This window comes from Lactuca serriola, chromosome 8, assembly GCF_051521515.1.
Source record: "Lactuca serriola cultivar US96UC23 chromosome 8, Lser_US96UC23_V15, whole genome shotgun sequence".
NCBI classification, from domain to species: Eukaryota; Viridiplantae; Streptophyta; class Magnoliopsida; order Asterales; family Asteraceae; genus Lactuca; species Lactuca serriola.
This window is the reverse complement of record NC_136415.1, coordinates 177,397,563-177,415,856: the sequence shown is the minus strand read 5'-3', so window position 1 is coordinate 177,415,856 and position 18,294 is coordinate 177,397,563. Positions and strand designations below refer to the sequence as shown.

At 37.8% G+C, this 18,294-nt stretch overlaps 2 protein-coding genes across 2 annotated transcripts; both read right to left on the bottom strand.

Moving 5' to 3' along the window:
* Positions 1–1,820: 1,820 nt before the first annotated feature.
* LOC145068461 (protein LURP-one-related 10-like) lies at positions 1,821–3,136 on the bottom strand. The gene is made up of 3 exons (XM_079015429.1): positions 2,817–3,136; positions 2,484–2,714; positions 1,821–2,344 (listed from the first exon to the last, which is right to left on the bottom strand). The coding sequence occupies exons 1-3, from the start codon at positions 3,045–3,047 to the stop codon at positions 2,138–2,140; spliced, it is 669 nt and encodes a 222-aa protein (XP_078871555.1). The 5' UTR covers positions 3,048–3,136; the 3' UTR covers positions 1,821–2,137.
* A 3,702-nt stretch (positions 3,137–6,838) lies between these two features.
* On the bottom strand, positions 6,839–8,170 carry LOC145068460 (protein LURP-one-related 10-like). Its single transcript, XM_079015428.1, has 3 exons — positions 7,786–8,170; positions 7,454–7,684; positions 6,839–7,301 (listed from the first exon to the last, which is right to left on the bottom strand). Exons 1-3 carry the CDS (start codon positions 8,026–8,028, stop codon positions 7,104–7,106), a joined length of 672 nt encoding a protein of 223 aa, XP_078871554.1. The 5' UTR covers positions 8,029–8,170; the 3' UTR covers positions 6,839–7,103.
* Positions 8,171–18,294: the final 10,124 nt, after the last annotated feature.

Genomic DNA, 18,294 nt, shown 5'->3' with positions numbered 1-18,294 from the left:
CCTATCTACCAAGATACTGATCTAACATATCATAGCAACATACAACATCCTACCTACCAGGATACTGATCTAACCGATCATAACAACATATATCATCCTATCTACTAGGATATCTATCTAACAGATTATAACAGCATATATCATCCTATCTACCATGATACTGATCTAATAGATCATAACAACATATAACATATCAGGATAACAATCCAAAAAGGATCGGGCTTGGTGTCTTAGACCCTTGAGTATAGTGAGGATAACTCACCTCGCAACTGTCGACTTGAAAGATAAGCTTAAACTCTTGGATCACTGCCACAAACTCCACCACTTATATTCACCATAGAACCATAAGTATAAATTTCCAACCTCCCAAAATGTTCCAGAAGTCAAATAGTCAACCCTTGGTCAAACTCAAAGTCAACGATCAAGGTCAACAATCCATGTTGACCCGACTCGTTGAGTGCAGTCACAGACTCGCCGAGTCCTTCCAGAACCCGAGTAGTCATGAAAACCCCCCACTGACTCGTCAAGTTTCCCTGCAACTCGTCGAGTCCAAGCGCGTCCAAATGTCAGGAAAACCCAAGTTGACTCGCCGAGTCACCCCAGTGACTCGCCAAGTCCATTCAGAAGTCCTTGCACGACAATCTACATCGGACTCACTGAGTTGACCATGCAACTTGCCGAGTCCCTTCAGTCTGTTACCCATTCAAATGCTTTTTAAGCCATTTTAAGGTTCCATATTGAAGATCCAGCTTCCCAAGGCATGTTTATCAGGTAAAGTTGCAAACTTTACGTGCATGCAAGGCTCTAAAGTCTTATAATGTCAAAACCAAGTTTGTAATGGAGTTTTACACTCAAGGAGAGGTTCATACATGCTAAAGCTGAAAGCTTTATGGACATAGAGACCAAAGAGAGTTCAGATCTGAAGTTACAACTTCAGATCTTACCTCATACCCAACAATAGCTTCATAATATGCTAGAAAAGCCCTAATATTTAACTAAAAGAGATATAGAAGGAAATGTGGTCAACGTAACGACTTGATAACTTCCAAAAGATGCTAACTGAGGTAGATTTCAGTTCCTCACATGTTCTTTGCTTCTAGCCACTTGCTCTCCAAGCTCTTCTCCCAATATCCACTTTCCAAGGTTGAAACACACAAGAATGAAGCACACACTTGTATTAGGGTTTGTTGGACTTTCAAGAGGCTGTAAGGGGAATAAAAAAGGCTTATGATCCTTTAAATAGGGTGCAAAACCCCGAAAATTAGGGTTTCATCCTCCAGCTCCTACTCGTCGAGTGCTATCTTGGACTCGACGAGTAGGTCACTTAAACACATGGCCCAATCCGCTTCTACTCGACGAGTTAGGGCATCCAACTCGTCGAGTAGACCTTGCAATTTACGAAAATTAAAGTCATAAAATTATCATTTTCGTTAAGCAAACTTATAAATAATAGTTATTATACACTAAAAGACGGTGCAAAATAAAAAAATCTGGTGTGTGTGTGTGTGTGTATATATATATATATATATATATATATATATATATATATATATATATATATATATATAAACTTGAAAATTATGCATGACAATCTGTCATTAAAACACTAATGTTTTAAATGAAATATGTGTTTGGATATTTTGTCAAAAATCAAAAAGAGTCGAGAATATTTCTATAATTTAGATCATTTACGTATAATGAAAAAGAATATAAGGACCGGTTTTGTAATTTGGATTCCATTTCACTAAAGTTAGGACATATAATTCAAACGTATAATTAAATAAAAAAAATTAACAGAAGAAAATGGGCCCTCAATAAAATAAGGCAAATGCATAAAAATTACATATAGGATATTCGATCATGCAGTATCAATAACATATGCAACGACCTAAAAAATTGTATCATACTGATAAATTTGTTAACAAAACTTATATATACAAAATGAAATAGAATTAATTTTGGGCCCCGAACCATAGTGAGGCTCGGGGTCGTTGCCCAACTTGCGCACCCTATTGGATTGGGCCTGATCGGTGTCTGTTTTAATTTCTAATCATACAATATCCATAGCCATGGTAAATGATATCATTCCGTGAAACAATTCAGGGGGATTTAGGCATAGAGAATGCAACAAATATGACTACGAAAAAATTGCACCGAGAAGTACTTCAGCCACCCCTGATCCAGTAGCTTCCGCAGCAACTTCACCTTTTGTGTTAGAGCTTTTCATAGCCTCAACAATAGCTATAAGTGTAACCACAAAGGCGTAATCAACATTGGGATAAATTGTCACCATGAATTTGCTCTTAACCAACTTTATATTCTCAGATGATTGCATTTTATTCATCTACAAGAATAAGTCAGTTAATTAGCTTTAGCTTGAGCTTTACCTTAATGAAATTACCAAATCTTGTTATATCACATAACTGAAAATAGGGATATCCACTAGAAAATATAGAAAACGAACTAATATGTATATAAATTACTTGGGCTATAGTTGTTGAAGTATCTCCCATAGAAATAGTGCAGTTTCTCTTCGACCAGCTTCCTTTTATCTTGAAATCACAAACATCTTTACTACTGGTTTTGTTTGCCAAGAACACATGAACATTGGTCTTAGATTGGATCACGTGAGGTGTTTTTGTGGTAAATACCATGTCCGATTTGCTTTTACTATCACCCCTGAATACATTCCATCTATCGTGTTCACTCATGATCTGGAAGATAAATTAGTCCATTTCAATGTTAAACTTAGCTTCCGAATTTCAAAAACAACCCTAAGAACAAAAAAGAAGTATTAAAACTGAACTTAAAGTCACCTTCTTACGCATCATAACGATGGGTTTTTCATCAACATCGAGTAGCATCCGTTGATAAGATGCATCACATGGTTTCACTTTGAGCAAGATTTTATCGTTCGTATCAGTAATCACAAGGTTTCCTTTTGAATTTCTATCAACTATAATATCAAATTGATATGGTACCATAAACTGAGACCCTATCACAGAGATTGGAGAGGATAAAGGTGCATAGCTCGGTTGAGCCATCATCGATACATACAGGTAGATCGTTCTTGATTAAGAGTACGAATGTAAGGTTTCTTATAAAGAAGATGTGTTCCTGTTGGCGGATTACCTTTCTGGAGTTATATATGTAGGAAGTTTGTCAGAAAACGTATCAAGTCTCAACACGGCACTGTTTTGACAAAGTCTAACATCGTCATTAATAATTTTGTGCAGGGGAGTCGGGAGAACGTGGGTTTGTTTGCTGAGTTGAAGATTTCCTATTTTTCACAATTATTGTTTCATTAAACTAATTTTGTGTTAAACACTTGGCCAATTGTACTTAAGAAGTTTGGACAACTTACTGGACTAGTATGGATTTGCATTTATAATTTAGAAATAATTTTTTTTAAAGTAGCCCAAATTATTTTTAGGGATATCACCGCAGCATAATTTTTTTTTAGGATAACCCAAATTTTTTTGAGGGGCATCCCGGGTTGGGTTCTATATTGAATCCGCCGGTGTTCCGACCAGTGGTGGATCCAGCCCGGAAGTCGAGTGGGTGCATAAATGACCGTTGACCGGTGTAAATTAATAATAATAATAATAATAATAATAATAATAATAATAAAACCAAAGTAAAATAACATTAAAACCTTCAACTAAATGCCATTTTAAAGTTGAAATCTACGAGGGCACATAGCTAAGAAACGTTTGATAACATTTTCATTTGTAATCTTTGAAACTTCTTCTCTTTCAATCGCGCAAATTACACAATCATTTAGAAAATCATCCGAAATTCGATCCCGCAAATCCGACATTACAAGCTTCATCGCGAAAAAACATCTCTCTACCGTTGCGGTTGCAATCGGCAAGACCAACGACAACTTTACTAACTGATAACAGGCTTTACATTGTTCAAAACTAAGAAAGGGCTTAGGGCCCCGATTATAAAGGACCCCTAATTCTAAAGGTAATTGTAGTACACAAACAATTCTTACGCACACCACAATCAATAAATCAACAACCACAAGTGAGCGGCGATTCAATTTCGACAAAACAATGCTACGTGTTGTTCTTCTTCCTTCTCGGTTTCTGCAATTCTCATCCAATCCTGATTCTTGAAAACTGAAATCTGAAACGACATTTATCTTCAACTAAAATGGTATGTTTTTCCACTTTTCTAGTTGAGTTTTTCATTGTCTTCTAATTTTGAGTTTTCCATTATACATCAAGTGATTTTGGATAATAACCAATTAAATTATTTTATGTTGTTTTAACTCTAAACTTTTTAGATATTTAATAATCGGACTTGTTTATCTGAATACATGTATATGGCTTCATAAAAGCAATCAATCCGTATAAGACTCCTTTTTTTATATATAATAGTTCTAGAAAACAAAACCATTAGCAGAGCTGATTGCATATTCACTAACAAATTTGTCAAAAACAAAATCATCAACATGTACAAATCATAATTAAAAATACATAATTAAAAATCCTAAACGATGAAAATGGAATTAAGTAAGAAGAAGAAGAATCAATATTTTTATACATATAGTACAACTTAAAAGAGAAACAAGTTAGTTTCTCTAGATGTACATGACAATTAAAGTAGATAGACCCAACATTATTTTATAATGTTTATTTGTTTAGGTACGAATTATAAGTTTACTAGGAAGACAATGCAAAACCTAAAACTAACCAAGAGAAACAAAAGATACAGTAGAATAAGTTACAGGTAGACATAGCAGAGAATATATATTATTGAGATGTAATAGAGAAAAGGCATGGGCAGGGGGTTCTTCCACATCAAGTATTCCTTCAAGCATCCGGAAAAAAGAGGAGGGTTTATTATTGTCGGTTCCAAGCCAAAGAAAAGAGTAGAGTTTATAACATTAAGTATAATAAAAATCAAATGACCTCAAAATTTTGGTTCGTTTAGAGCCCCCAAACTGGTTGAGCCGCCCCTGACCGATTAATCAAAGGAAAGAACCGATGCATTTTGGTTTCTACCATCACTTTAGCAAGGTCAGATATGTTCTTCAAAGTTGTAAATCTTTCATCTTGTTGCATATGATTGGGGTAAACCGAAAGTTCTTGTAGAATATCTAACCTATATTTATAGTTAAAATCATATGGATAGAAATCGATTAACTTCCGTAACTTTGATGGGTCAAAGTCACAAAATGAGACATGTGGATTCGAACTTGTCATACAAATAAGCAGTTCGGAACTTACTTCATTAAAGCGATCACCGAACACTTGAATTTGCATATCCAAAACCATATTAAAACAAAAAACCTCGTAATAACGATGATTGGAAATATTGGTATATTGTCTTCGAGCTCTTGGGTTGACATAAACTTCTTCCATATTCAACATTTTAATGCCATTATTCTCACAAAAATATGTGATATTCAATATAAGTGCATCAAACCCATGGTTTTTCATCTTTTTTAAGTGTTATGGAATGGGAACTAGTAAAATTGTCTTTATGAGTCTTAAGTCTTTCCGGTTTATTCCAACAACTAAAACCTTCTGTTACAGAAGCATCATCGCTGCCCCTTTTATTTCATGCATCTTTAAATAAGTAACAACACAAACAAAAGGCTTCATTTGTTTTGTTACTATACTATACTCCAACCATTTACTGTATTGACGATGATCAAACCAAGCCGGATATTGAAACGTCGTGTCCTACCTCGTATCTCTTTTGTTGGAAATGTATGATCACGCGGTTGATAAGGTCCTCTAATCAAATATTTTCGCCTTATTTTGTCTCTTTGATTAGGGTGATAATCTGAAAAAAATTTCTATCAGATGGATCCCATGGAGTTTCACTCAAATCAATTTCAACCGGCACCGATGGAATAAAGCTAGGTTGGAGAATTTCATTAGAGGCCGTCCTGGATGAAGATACACAATCAATTGATATCCGTCTTTTTAAATATCTTTCCATTTATCTGTGAATAGAAAGTGTTATTATTCATTATTACAATAAAACTCAATAATTAACAATCTATTGTATTTAAGAGTGAACATATGAAGTTCAAATAATCCAAATCTATTATTCAAGTACTTTAACTAACAATAAGAAAACAACTTCAATATTTGTATGGACCACTAACCCATTACAATCAACAAAGCTATAATTACATAACGGTGTTCAAATATACCCATAAAAAACCAAAAATTAACAATACAACCAAGAGAATAACTAATTTTCATCGAGTCCACAAACCAAACGAAAGAAACTTATAAACCAACCCCTAATAAAATCAAATATATTACATATTTACAGATAAAGATTTACGGAGGTAGATCGAGAGAACAGGGGAAGCGGAGGTCGAAGGCACACTCAGGTCGTCACGGTCGGCATCAGTTTAGGCGATGATAGTCTATGATCTCCACGAAGTTATTTTTTTTTATGGAATGGTGATTTGATGCCATGGTGCGGCTGTGGCTAGGTTGAAAAGAAAAAAGAAGATAAAATAAAAGAAGTGAAGCAAACAAATTGCATGTTTAGGAATTGGGTGTACATTTCCAAAAAAGGAAATCGGATGTACTTTGGATGGGTGCCAACTAAAGTCAAAGTGGACCATATATATATATATATATATATATATATATATATATATATATATATATATATATATATATATATATATATATATATATATATATATATATATATATATATATATATATGGTGGGACCCAAAATTAAGTGGGTCCAAACACCCCACTCCTTCAACATTGGCTCCTCCACTTGCTCCGACCACGATAAGCATAGATTTATCATCGGAAATACTTCCATATAAATCTTACAATGTCAAATTCTCTCAAAAATCACCTTCTCATTGGCATGATCATAAATGAAACAAACTGTTTTTGACTTTCTTTCGGTTTGTGGGTTTGAGAAAACCATTCTTGATGATACTCCACATATTTATACTGCAATCATTGATATTTTTGGGTTGTTGTATAACTACTTCTACACACATATACAAACTGTCAAAACTATCCTAACCACACATTATTTTTCTCCACAAATTACAACTAACAAAATGGGAATTTGTCATATAGAATGCAACTAGTATGACTAGGAAAAAAATGCACCAAGAACTGCACCCACCGCTGATCCAGCAGCAACTTCAGTACCTTTTGTGTTAGAGCTTTTCATAGCCTCAACAATCCCTGTAAGTGTAACCACAAAGGCGTAATCAACATTGGGATAAATTGTCACCATGAATTTGTCCTTAACGAGTTTTATATTCTCAGATGATTGCATTTTATTCACCTACAAGAATAAGTCAATTAATTAGTTTGAGCTTGAACCATACTTTCACGAACTTATCAAATCTTGTATCAGTTATATGTATCACGTAACTGAAAACAGGGATATATATCTACTAGAAAGCAAACTAAAAGACTAAAATGAAAGGAAATTACTTGGGCTATTGTTGTTGAAGTTTCTCCCATATAAATAGTGCAGTTTTTCTTCGACCAGCTTCCTGTTATCTTGAAATCACAAACATCTTTACTACCGGTTTTGTTTGCCAGGAACACATGTACATTGGTCTTAGATTGGAACACGTGAGGTGTTTTTGTGGTAAATACCATGTCCGATTTGCTTTTACTGTCACCCCTGAATACATTCCATCTATCGTGTTCACTCATGATCTGGAAGATAGATTAATCCATTTCAATGTTAAATTTAGCATCAAGTTTTCAAAACAACCCAAAGAACAAAAAAGAAGTATTAAAATTAAACTTAAAGTCACCTTCTTACGCATTGTAACGATGGGTTTGTCATCAACATCGAGTAGCACTCGTTGATAATGAAAGGATGTATCACATCGTTTCACTTTAAGCATGATTTTATTGCTCATATCAGTAATCGTAATCTCAACGTTTCCTTTTGGATTTCTATCAACTATAATATCAAGTTGATATGGTGACATGAACTGAGACCCTATCACAGAGACAGGAGAGGACAAAGGTGCATAGCTTGGTTGAGCCATCATCGATACACACAGACAAATAGTTCTTGATAGATTATATGAGTGAAAGGCTTCTTATAAAGATGTGTTCCTGTTGACGGATTACTTTTCTGGGGTTAGGAAGTTTGTCAGGAAGCCTCTCAACACGGCACTGTTTTGACAAAGTCTAACCTCTTCTCTTGTTTGGTAAATGGTATCCACTATCCACACCTACATATATTTATTACGTGGGGTTCTTTTTAAAATGGTCAATAGAACATGGGTTATTATTTTTTTTGTTTATGAACATATGATGGTGTATGGATAATTAATGTCAAATACTTTATATCAAGATACAATTGTTTATACCGAATTAAGTAGTGGACATATTTAATACTGCATATAAGTTAAAAGAACATATACTATATTTAGATAAGATAACATGTGATATGAATATTTAAAATAAAAACGAAAAAAGATGAAGGTTTACCTTAATATTTGAACATTAATTCTTAGTTAAGAGTTTAGAGGTCGTGTATAATTTAATATAAATAGGTCTTAAAATTTAAAAATTAAAAAATATATATAAAACAAAATTTTAATTTTTGATTTCATCTAGTAATAGACTATAATGAGAATTCCATATCATGTATCAGTTTGACCGTAACCTATTTCTCGCCCAATGCCAGCATGTACTTGGGACCAACAAAAATACAAAGAAAATAAATTCCCAATCCATGATTATCAACCTGAAGTAGAGAATGGCAAAACCACAACCAAATACACTTTACATATAGTCAATAATAACACGCAAACATAGGAATGAGCAAAAGGACCGAACCAGATCGGAAATAACGTTCTGGTCCCGGCCCGACCGGTTCTATCAGGTTCCGGTTCCGGTACCGGTTCCGGCCGGTTTCCCGGTCCATATGCTCATCCCTACCCAAACAATACCATCCTGCACCCCCTCATAACATATCTAAGCTCATAGAAAAATCACACATCGGAAAAACAACCCAACATCAATCTAAGTGGTGAGCCCAAGAACTTAGCTTGAGTTGACTTGGGTCAGCCCAACCATTTTGGGTTAAATGACCCAGTTAATAGCCCAAATGTTTGTAGGCCCATGTATGTTTGTTTAAATGACCAAGTTTTGGCGCCGGAGAAATTGGTTATTTTTATTTTGATTGTTTATGCCTAAGTCTACAAGAACCGGTGAACTACGTACTCTATAATCCGGAGATTGAAAAAGAAGCAAAAAGGTTGAAAAAGTTAGCCAAACATGCAAAGCAACAACAACTCGTTCAAGATTCTTCCTCTTCTCCACTAATCAACATAGAAGATCAAGTTCATACTTCAAATGATACCAACACCTAACCGAGTTCTCCAATTGTTGGTCATTCCTTTGAAGACATTCCATTTGAAAACTACACAGCTATGAATCACACTCCACCTCACAATCCAAAAAAATCAAGATGCCAATACCCCACCCCAACAACCAAGACAACAACAACACCAAGAACCTCTCATAGATATGTCACCTTGGAATCAACCCCCTCATCAACCAAATCAACTCAATTATCAACAACAACAACCACAAAACCAAAACGTCCATCAAAACAACCAACCTCAAAACAATGTTTTTCAAGTTCAACAACAACAAACACATCAACCAAATCAACCTAATTACCCACACCCTCCAATGTACCAACACCCAATGTACCCACAACAACAACTCCCCTACAACCAATATCCTAACTACCAACCTTATTCACCACAAATGTACAATCACCAACAATACCCATACCCACCTTACCAACAACCCCCCAATTACATGCAACCATATCCCAATAACCCCAATCCACCCAATTCCCCTCAAGAGTTCACACTTAGACAAATGATGGAGACAAATGTTACACACACACCCCTTGGTATTGTTAATCTGGCCACAAACCGCCAAGGGATTGAATTGAAGTCAAGTTCCATACATCAACTCACCAAGTTCCAATGTTTGGATGGAGAAGATCCTCAAAAGCATTTGAAGTCCTTTCATATGATATGTGTTAGCATGTTGCCAAACATGTGGCATTGGATGATTTCAAGCTAACCGCCTTCCATTTCACCTTGGATGATAAAGCTAGAGAATGGTTATTCAACTTACCACCGGGATCTATTCACACATGGGAAGAGTTACTCAAAGCCTTCAATAGCAAGTTCTATCCCACTTCCCGGATATCAAGTCAATGAAGTGACATTTTTGGGATTCGTTAAGGGGAGAATGAGACTTTTCATGATTTTTGGGTGCGATTCAACAACTTGTGTACAAGTTGTCCTCGACACAACATACCCGAACAACTACTTCTTCAATAATTTTATGAGGGTATGAATGAAAAAGATTGAAAGATGATTGATGTTTCAAGTGGTGGTGACGTACTCAACAAGACCCCTCAGGAGATACAATCACTTTTTGGTACCATTTCTCAAAATCAAAGAAACGTTGGGACTCGAAATAACATGAAGAGAAATTCCCCTCAAGTGGTTGGTAAAGTTAGCAACACCCAAAACTTGGAATCAAAGCTCTTGGATTTGACTAATGTGTTAAGTCAAATGGTGGTGGGAAGTGGTCAACAATTGATGGTGTGTGGTATTTGTGCAATGACGGGGCATTATACAGACAAGTGTCCCACACTTGGAAGTGACGCAGAGGATTTTAATGCCATGGGGGATATCAAGGTCAACTAAGACCCATGGGATTTCAATACACATATACCCCAAATTGGAGGAATAACCCAAACAACCCATACCCACCAAAGCAAAACCCACCAAATGTTATGATGAGACCCCAATATCCACAATATCCTTTCCAAAAACCTCCATATCCACAAACATCTCATCCCCCTCCAAATTACCAACAATCTCATCAACAAGGCCAACCAAGAAGTAACCATCAAATGAGTCTTCAAGCACTCGTTACTTCTCTTGCTCAAAGCCAAACCTAATTTCAACAAGAGACCAAGAACACATTCTCCAACATTCAAGCACAAATTAGAGACTTGGCCACCGCTCTTAACAAGATTAAACAAAATGGTAAACTTCCATCTCAAACCAAGAAGAACCCCAATGTGAGTGCAATCACCTTGAAAAGTGGGAAAACCCTTGGAGAAAACAACCCTAAAAGAGTTTCAAGAGAAGACGAAGATGAGGTTATTATTGTTGAGCCTTCAAAGGTGGTAGTTCCTCCAAAAGAACCGGTTGTTCCTAACATTGACCAACCCGAATCTTCCAACAAGACCATCAAGCCATTGGTCATACCACCACCTTTTCCCTCCCGATTAGCCCCCTCAAAGAAAAAGGAGGAAGAGAAGGAGTTTCTTGAGACTTTCCGTAAGGTCCAAATCAACATTCCACTATTGGATGCCATAAAACAAATTCCAAGCTATGCCAAATTTCTTAAGGATTTGTGCACCAAAAAGAGGAATTCAAGGCGAATAAAAAGATTCAAGTCAATGCAAATGTGTCCGCGGTTATCCAAAAGAAGTTACCACCCAAATGCAAGGACCTGGACATGTTTTCTATCCCTTGCACTATTGGTGATTTGCATGTTGAAAGTGTCATGCTAGATCATGGAGCCTCAATCAATGTCATGCCATACTTGGTTTTTCAATCTCTCAATGTTGGACATTTGGAAGAAACCGGAGTAATCTTTCAATTAGCGGACAAGTCAAGTGTATTTCCAAGAGGCGTGTTGGAGGATGTACTAGTGCAAGTTAATCAACTAATATTTCCTGCGGACTTCTATTTCATTGACCTTGAAGAGAAGACTCCTTCAAAGTCATCTATGATCCTTCTTGAAAGATCCTTCATGAATACCGCTCACGCGATTATTGATGTCCATAATGGGAAGATCACCATGGAGTTTGATGGAGAGACCATTCACTTCAATATCTTTGAAGCAATGAGGTACCCTAGCAACATTTCTCCATTGTATCGGGTTGATGTGACTGAGTCAATCACCTAAGAAGTATTTGAGTTATCACATGGGGATATTTTGAAGATGGTACTCAACATGGGTCTTGATTGTGAGAGTTTGAAGAAAAAAACATTGGATATGTGTACATTGGACTCCGAAGTTGAAGAGATTGTGAAGACTTTAGAAGTTAACAATTCAACAAAGAAGGATGTCTCTCAAGTTGCCTTATCTCATTCTCCAAACAAGATTCCCCCTTCCATAATCCACCCACCCACACTTGAATTGAAAGTCTTACCTAGCCACTTAAAGTATGCTTATCTACGTAACGATGAAACTCTCCCAGTGATCATCTCCTCTCAATTGAAAGACTTTGAAGAAGACCAACTGGTTGAAGTTTTGAAAGATCACAAAGAGGCCATGGGGTGGACAATAGAGAATATAAAAAGGATTAGTCCTAGTGTATTGAAAGACCTCTTTTCATATATAACATTTTCATAAAGTCAAAAACATGCTACATGCATATTTATATCTTATTACAAAAGACTTGATACAAACCGACTATTAAGATTTTTACAGAATTTTATATATTACACAGCTCCCAGGAATCCAAAATTCTTATACACACATAAACACTAAGTGCAAAAGTGTTAACTATTCTAAATCTTCCAACACTAGATGACTATACTGGATTCTTATCACCTACAATAATTAAACACTGAGAGGGATAAGCGGGTGACGCTTAGTGAGTTCAATAACAGTTACAATATAACGTTATGTCATATATATATATATATCAACATGACAGAAGCAAAGAGGGACAAAGAACAACAAAGACATATGTGAATCATGTGACAAGCTTTCCATATCAACAAATGATATGATTCAAAGATTTACAATCAATGAGGTACAACAATTTCAACTTGGTATACATCAATAAGACTTCAACCCAAACCTTAATATGTGCCAACGAGGGAGCCTTCCCTGTCCATATTTCGTGAGGAGTATTGGTAACCTTCTTGGTGGGAACAAAGTTAAGGATATGGGCGGCAGTCTCTAAAGCATAACCCCAGAAAGCTATTGGTAACGAAGTCCGTCTCATCATAGAACGAACCATGTCCAACAAGGTCCGATTACGTCTCTCAGCCACAACATTTAATTCTGGCGTCCTCGGAGGCGTCAATTGCGAAACAATTCCTCATTCGTTTAGATAGTCGTGAAACTCAAGACTTAGGTACTCTTCTCCTTGGTCTAACTGAAGCATCTTGATTTTCCTGCCCAACTGATTCTCCACTTCATTCTTAAATTCTTTAAACCTTTCAAAGGTTTCCGACTTTTGCTTGATTAAGTAGATATATCCATATCTGCTATAATCGTCCGTAAAAGTCACATAGAAGCGGCAAGCATCCCTTGTGGTGGATCTAAAGGGCCCACACACATTGGTGTGTATAAGATCTAATAGACCTTCACCCCTTTCACAAGTGCCAGTAAAAGGTGACTTGGTTATCTTCCCAAGTAAACAAGATTCACACGTGTCATCGTCCCTAAGGTCGAATGAATCCAACACTCCATCCTTTTGGAGTTGGGCTATGCGTTTCTTGTTGACATGGCCAAGACGACAATTCCACAAGCATGCTTTGTCTAGACTAGTAGACGAATCAATATTCAAAACATTATTTCCTAAATTATCAACAACCATCACAGATTCATAAATCCCATTACAAGGTAATGCATTGAAATAAAATACACCATTCAAATAAACATTAATAGAAACATTACTATTATCAAAAGAATATCTGAAACCTTATCGAAACAACCCATGAAATGAAATAATGTTTCTTGCCATATCTAGCGAATAAAAGCAACTTTTTAAATCTATCCCTAACCCATTACTTAACACTAAAGAATAAACATCGACTTTGGTCACATGCGACGATCTTCTGTTACCCATAATCAGGTTCATCTTTTCATGTTCCACCTCCCTACTTCTTTTTAGGCCCTACATATCAGAATAAATGTGGTAACCACACCCTGTATCAAGAACCCATGAAGTAGAAAATGATGAGTTACTAGATTTAATAGAATACATACATGCAAAGGTGGGCTTAATCTTCTCATCCTTTATATCTTGCAGATACTGAGGGCAACTTCGTTTCTAGTGGCCCTTTTGGTGACAATAGAAGCACTCTGCTTCCTTAGGATCGTAGGAGGGTTTAGCAGGGCCTGCTTTGGTCCCAGTTGAGGATGAACCATCATGGGGCTTCCCCTTATGGTGGCTCTTACATGGAACCTTCCTCTTTTTGCCCTTTCCTTGACCTATTGCCATCACAGGAGCGGCCACAGCAGGAGATGGTGTAATGGATTTGTCTTTGAGGTTGCTCTCAGCAGTCCTCAAGAGTCCTTGGAGATTGCTCAATGAGACCTCTTCCTTGTTCATGTGGTAGGTCATCCTAAACTGGTTGTAGCAGGCGGGCAAGGAATGGAGGATTATGTCAATAGCCAAATCCTCATCAAACTTAACATTAAGTTTGAGAAGACAATCAACATACCTCTACATTTTCTGAAAATGAGATGTTAGGGATTCTCCACTCCCCATCTTAGCGGTGATCATGTTAGTAATGATCTCATAGTGCTCTTGCCTCGCGCTCTGGTGATACATGTCCAACAAATCCTGATGCATTTCATACGGATACATGTCCTCATAGGACTTTTGGAGTTCGAGGTTCATGGTGGCCAGCATGATGCAGTGAACTTTCATAGCATCACACTCATGGGCCTCAAAGGCAGCCAGCTCTTCACGAGTAGCAACATCTGGGGTGATCTTTTCAAGCTTTTCATCGAGGACATATTATTTGTCCTCGTAGCGTGTGATCATGCGAATATACCTCATCCACTCGTTGATGTTTGACCCATCAAATGTCACTTTCTGACACAGGTTCATCAACGAGAATGACCCAGAAGCGTTGTTGTTGTTTGCAGACATCTGAAAAAGAAAGGAACAAAGTTTGATTAGAAATGAATCCCTAATTAAACACCCAAATGAAAAATTAGGGCTAAGGTCCAACAACATTATTTACAACTTAGAAAGGGATGCCGTACTCTAAAAGTAAATAATTTGAAGGTAAGTGAATGACGATTCACTAATTCTCACCATGAAAAACGAAAAAGAAATTTAGGTTTTAAATGTATTGAAAACTCCTAGATCTTTAAGATTCATTGAGCTTTTCAATGGCATGTTTAAATCTCGATATGCACTTCAAATTTGCGACTGGGATACCGAGGATCGCAAACAAGTTGTGAATAACCATGCGAATCAACATGGTGTACTCAATGTTTCTATATCCTAATCAATGTGTCGGTAAACCACACATGCTCCATTGATCTATGACAAACATCAAGTCACCCTTCGCTACCAATGCCATCCCCAAATTAGTGTGCCGGTTAACTACACGCGCTCCACCAACGTTTGACAAGGGTACGAAGTGTAATTCCATGGATTAGCATCATTTTCACATTTTTCCCTAAAGTAACTAAGATTGGGAATTTGTAAAACATGTAGTTACTTTGTATCTTACATTATACTTTTAATGAGGAGAGGGTTGCCCTATCCTACCCGTTCGGCTAACGACCCTCCACCAGTCAAGCAAGCGGTGGGTGTGAGTGTACACCCATTAAGCACCATTGATGAGTTATAAAGTAACTCTTTGATCGATTAGATCTTTGTAACAGGTAAGTAATGAACGTAAATATAGTAAAAACGAAACACAAGTATGAATCAGAATGTGTCGAATGATTAGATTACTTGATCCTCAACAGAGCTCGACTAAGAACTTCCACTGTAGAGGATTCTAGGGTTACAAAATAAGAACGATGAATATGTTGAACAATAGTTTTCTAATCGTTTCTAATCATCACGTTCTAGGATGCATGCAAGCATCTATTTATACTAAACCCTACAAAACTCACGGATGGACAGGTCCATACCAGAGATAAACATTGGACTAGCTAACGAGCCCAATAGACGCAACACAACATTAGACCTAACAATCTCCCCCTTTGCGTCAATTTGGAGCGAGACTATCGTTTCTTCTTGCTTGGACCAGCAGCGGGAGCCTTCTTTATTGTATCGAACAGACGTGTGATAAGTGCAAGGATTGTCTGTCGGAAGCGAATGTACCATTGAATCATGTCATCAAAGTACTTTATATTATCCGTTGTGTTCTGCTTGCATCGATGGATGATCCCTAAAACGTGTTCCAAACAGGCAGTGGTGTAGAGATGTTTGTCTGCCAAGGCAAAAAGACATTTCTGTCCTTCGTTCCTGGTAAACATGACGAAGTTTCTCTTTGGGTCAATCTTCCCCATCTGCATCATGTTGAGATCACTGATAGAGCCAACAGGAGATATGGTGGGCTTCTTCTTGAATACGCTCGCTATCTCCTGATCCATCAGAGCAACTTCCATGACATAACATACAAGCATCCTCTTAAAGTGGTCGATGATCGGACCATATTCAGCTTCGTTTGCAAGAAGAATGTTGTGCAAGATAATCCAGTCATGGGGATTAAGGTTGGGCACATCTGCAAGTGAGATGGCATGTTCGGCATTGGCAGATCCCCGTAGTACCTTGAACCGAACGTTGGTGAATTTGCCTTCCCTGAACGACTTTAGGACCCGAACATTGACGATTTTCTGAGCGCTCCAAGTTTGGTATTGTGGTTGAGCTGCCCTCAGATAAAATTCGACTAAGTCCCGATCAATCTGTGGATGAGGATGAGGGAACTCAGCAATGTTGTCAAAGGCATGAAAAACAAACGCCTTTCGGGTCAGTGGCATATCGAACTGAGAGTCGACACTGTTAGAACGATCTAAAGAGATCACAGGTTCTAGCCACAAGATACTTGGTGTTTTGATGGCTTCTTTAATCAGCTTCTCAAGAGTCCACGGAGGAAAAAGAGTTTTCCTGCTCTCGAGAAGGTCGTGGGCTTCTTTTTGTCTTCTTTCGGCTTCTTCAGCCTCTCTAGCCACACGATTACTAATGTCAACCTCTTTATCTCGACCTTGTCGTTTCAGAAGGTCGACAATTGTCTCCTTATCATCTTCATCGCTCTCCTCAGCAATCTTCTTGCCCTTGTCTTTTACACCGAAACCGGAGGCTTGGCCTACTGGAGGAGGTTCGGTTGTGTGTGTTGCTATTGAAGTAGGAGGCGGTTGAGAAATATTCACTTTTTCTCCCCCTTGTTTCGGAATGGACACGAAATCAAGGAGCCCTTCAATTTTTCTCAGTAGAGAGAGGGCAGGAGCAAGCTTCTCTGCAAGGTCACGCCTCACAGAATAATTGAGGATCGGGTCATGTGCTTCAAGGATGTTTGAGATAGCTGAGTGGACATCCGAAACACACGATCTAACCACATCTCTTTCAGATCGAAGAGACTCAATCTCCTGTTGAGAGTTGGAGAGTTGAGTACTCTTGACCTTCAGAGCGGTAGTCTTCCTTGCGAGAGCATCCATGAGAGTGTTCTCAGCAGCTAAGTCTTCTTGAAGCTTGGAGAGACGCTTCTCAATGGTTGTTCTGAAAGCTGAGTTGTCGTCAGAAATTGTTTGACGAAGTGAAGCGAACGACTTCAGCTCTGATGCGACTGAGTTAGCCAGCTGGTTGACAATGGGTTCCAACTTTTTCGTGGTGGCTTCAGCGTTTTCCTGTAAAGATTTCAACAAGGAAGAAGCATCAGTGAATAGTTTATCGACTTTTTTGGTCGCTGCCTCACAAGCTTTGGTTGAGGCGTCAATGGCTGCAGTGGCGGAATTAAGAGAAACTTGATTAGCTTTGGAAAAAGCATCAACAATTTTCTGAATGGCAGCTTCAGATATTGAGGACTGTGATGTGGAAGATGAGGCGATGAGAGAATCGATTTTGTCATGTAGCTCCTTGAGATGCCTCTTAGTGACAGGAGCATCGTCATCATCGTCACTTTGAACTTGAAACGGACATTAATAGACCGAATCAAAGGTCATGTCCTCCCCGCCAAGGAGTGGTTCTTCACCCTCTGATGCATGAGCAGGAGAAGATGGTGGTGGTGAAGCTGGAGGCTCGGTAGTAGTAGTAGTAGTAGGTTCGGGTTGGGTGGTGTGTTCGGTTGTTGGTGTGGGTTCGGGTGCTGAGGTGGATTTGGGTGCGTCAGTATGAACTCCCGTATCAGATACGTTGGTTCTTACGTCTGCAGTGGTGGTGGTTGTTGCTTCGGTAAATATAGGTGGTGGTACTGGGATGGAGGTGGATGGTATTTGAGTGGTGGAGGTTATGGGGGGAATGGAAAAAGGAATTGTAACTGGTGGAGAGGAAA

Coding starts and splice junctions, on each gene's coding strand:
- LOC145068461 (XM_079015429.1), bottom strand. CDS start 3,047: ATGATGGCTCAACCGAGCTATGCACCTTTATCCTCTCCAATCTCTGTG. Junction 2,715..2,816: donor TCGTTATGATGCGTAAGAAG/GTGACTTTAAGT, acceptor TTTATCTTCCAG/ATCATGAGTGAACACGATAG. Junction 2,345..2,483: donor CTTCAACAACTATAGCCCAA/GTAATTTATATA, acceptor TTATTCTTGTAG/ATGAATAAAATGCAATCATC.
- LOC145068460 (XM_079015428.1), bottom strand. CDS start 8,028: ATGATGGCTCAACCAAGCTATGCACCTTTGTCCTCTCCTGTCTCTGTG. Junction 7,685..7,785: donor TCGTTACAATGCGTAAGAAG/GTGACTTTAAGT, acceptor TCTATCTTCCAG/ATCATGAGTGAACACGATAG. Junction 7,302..7,453: donor CTTCAACAACAATAGCCCAA/GTAATTTCCTTT, acceptor TTATTCTTGTAG/GTGAATAAAATGCAATCATC.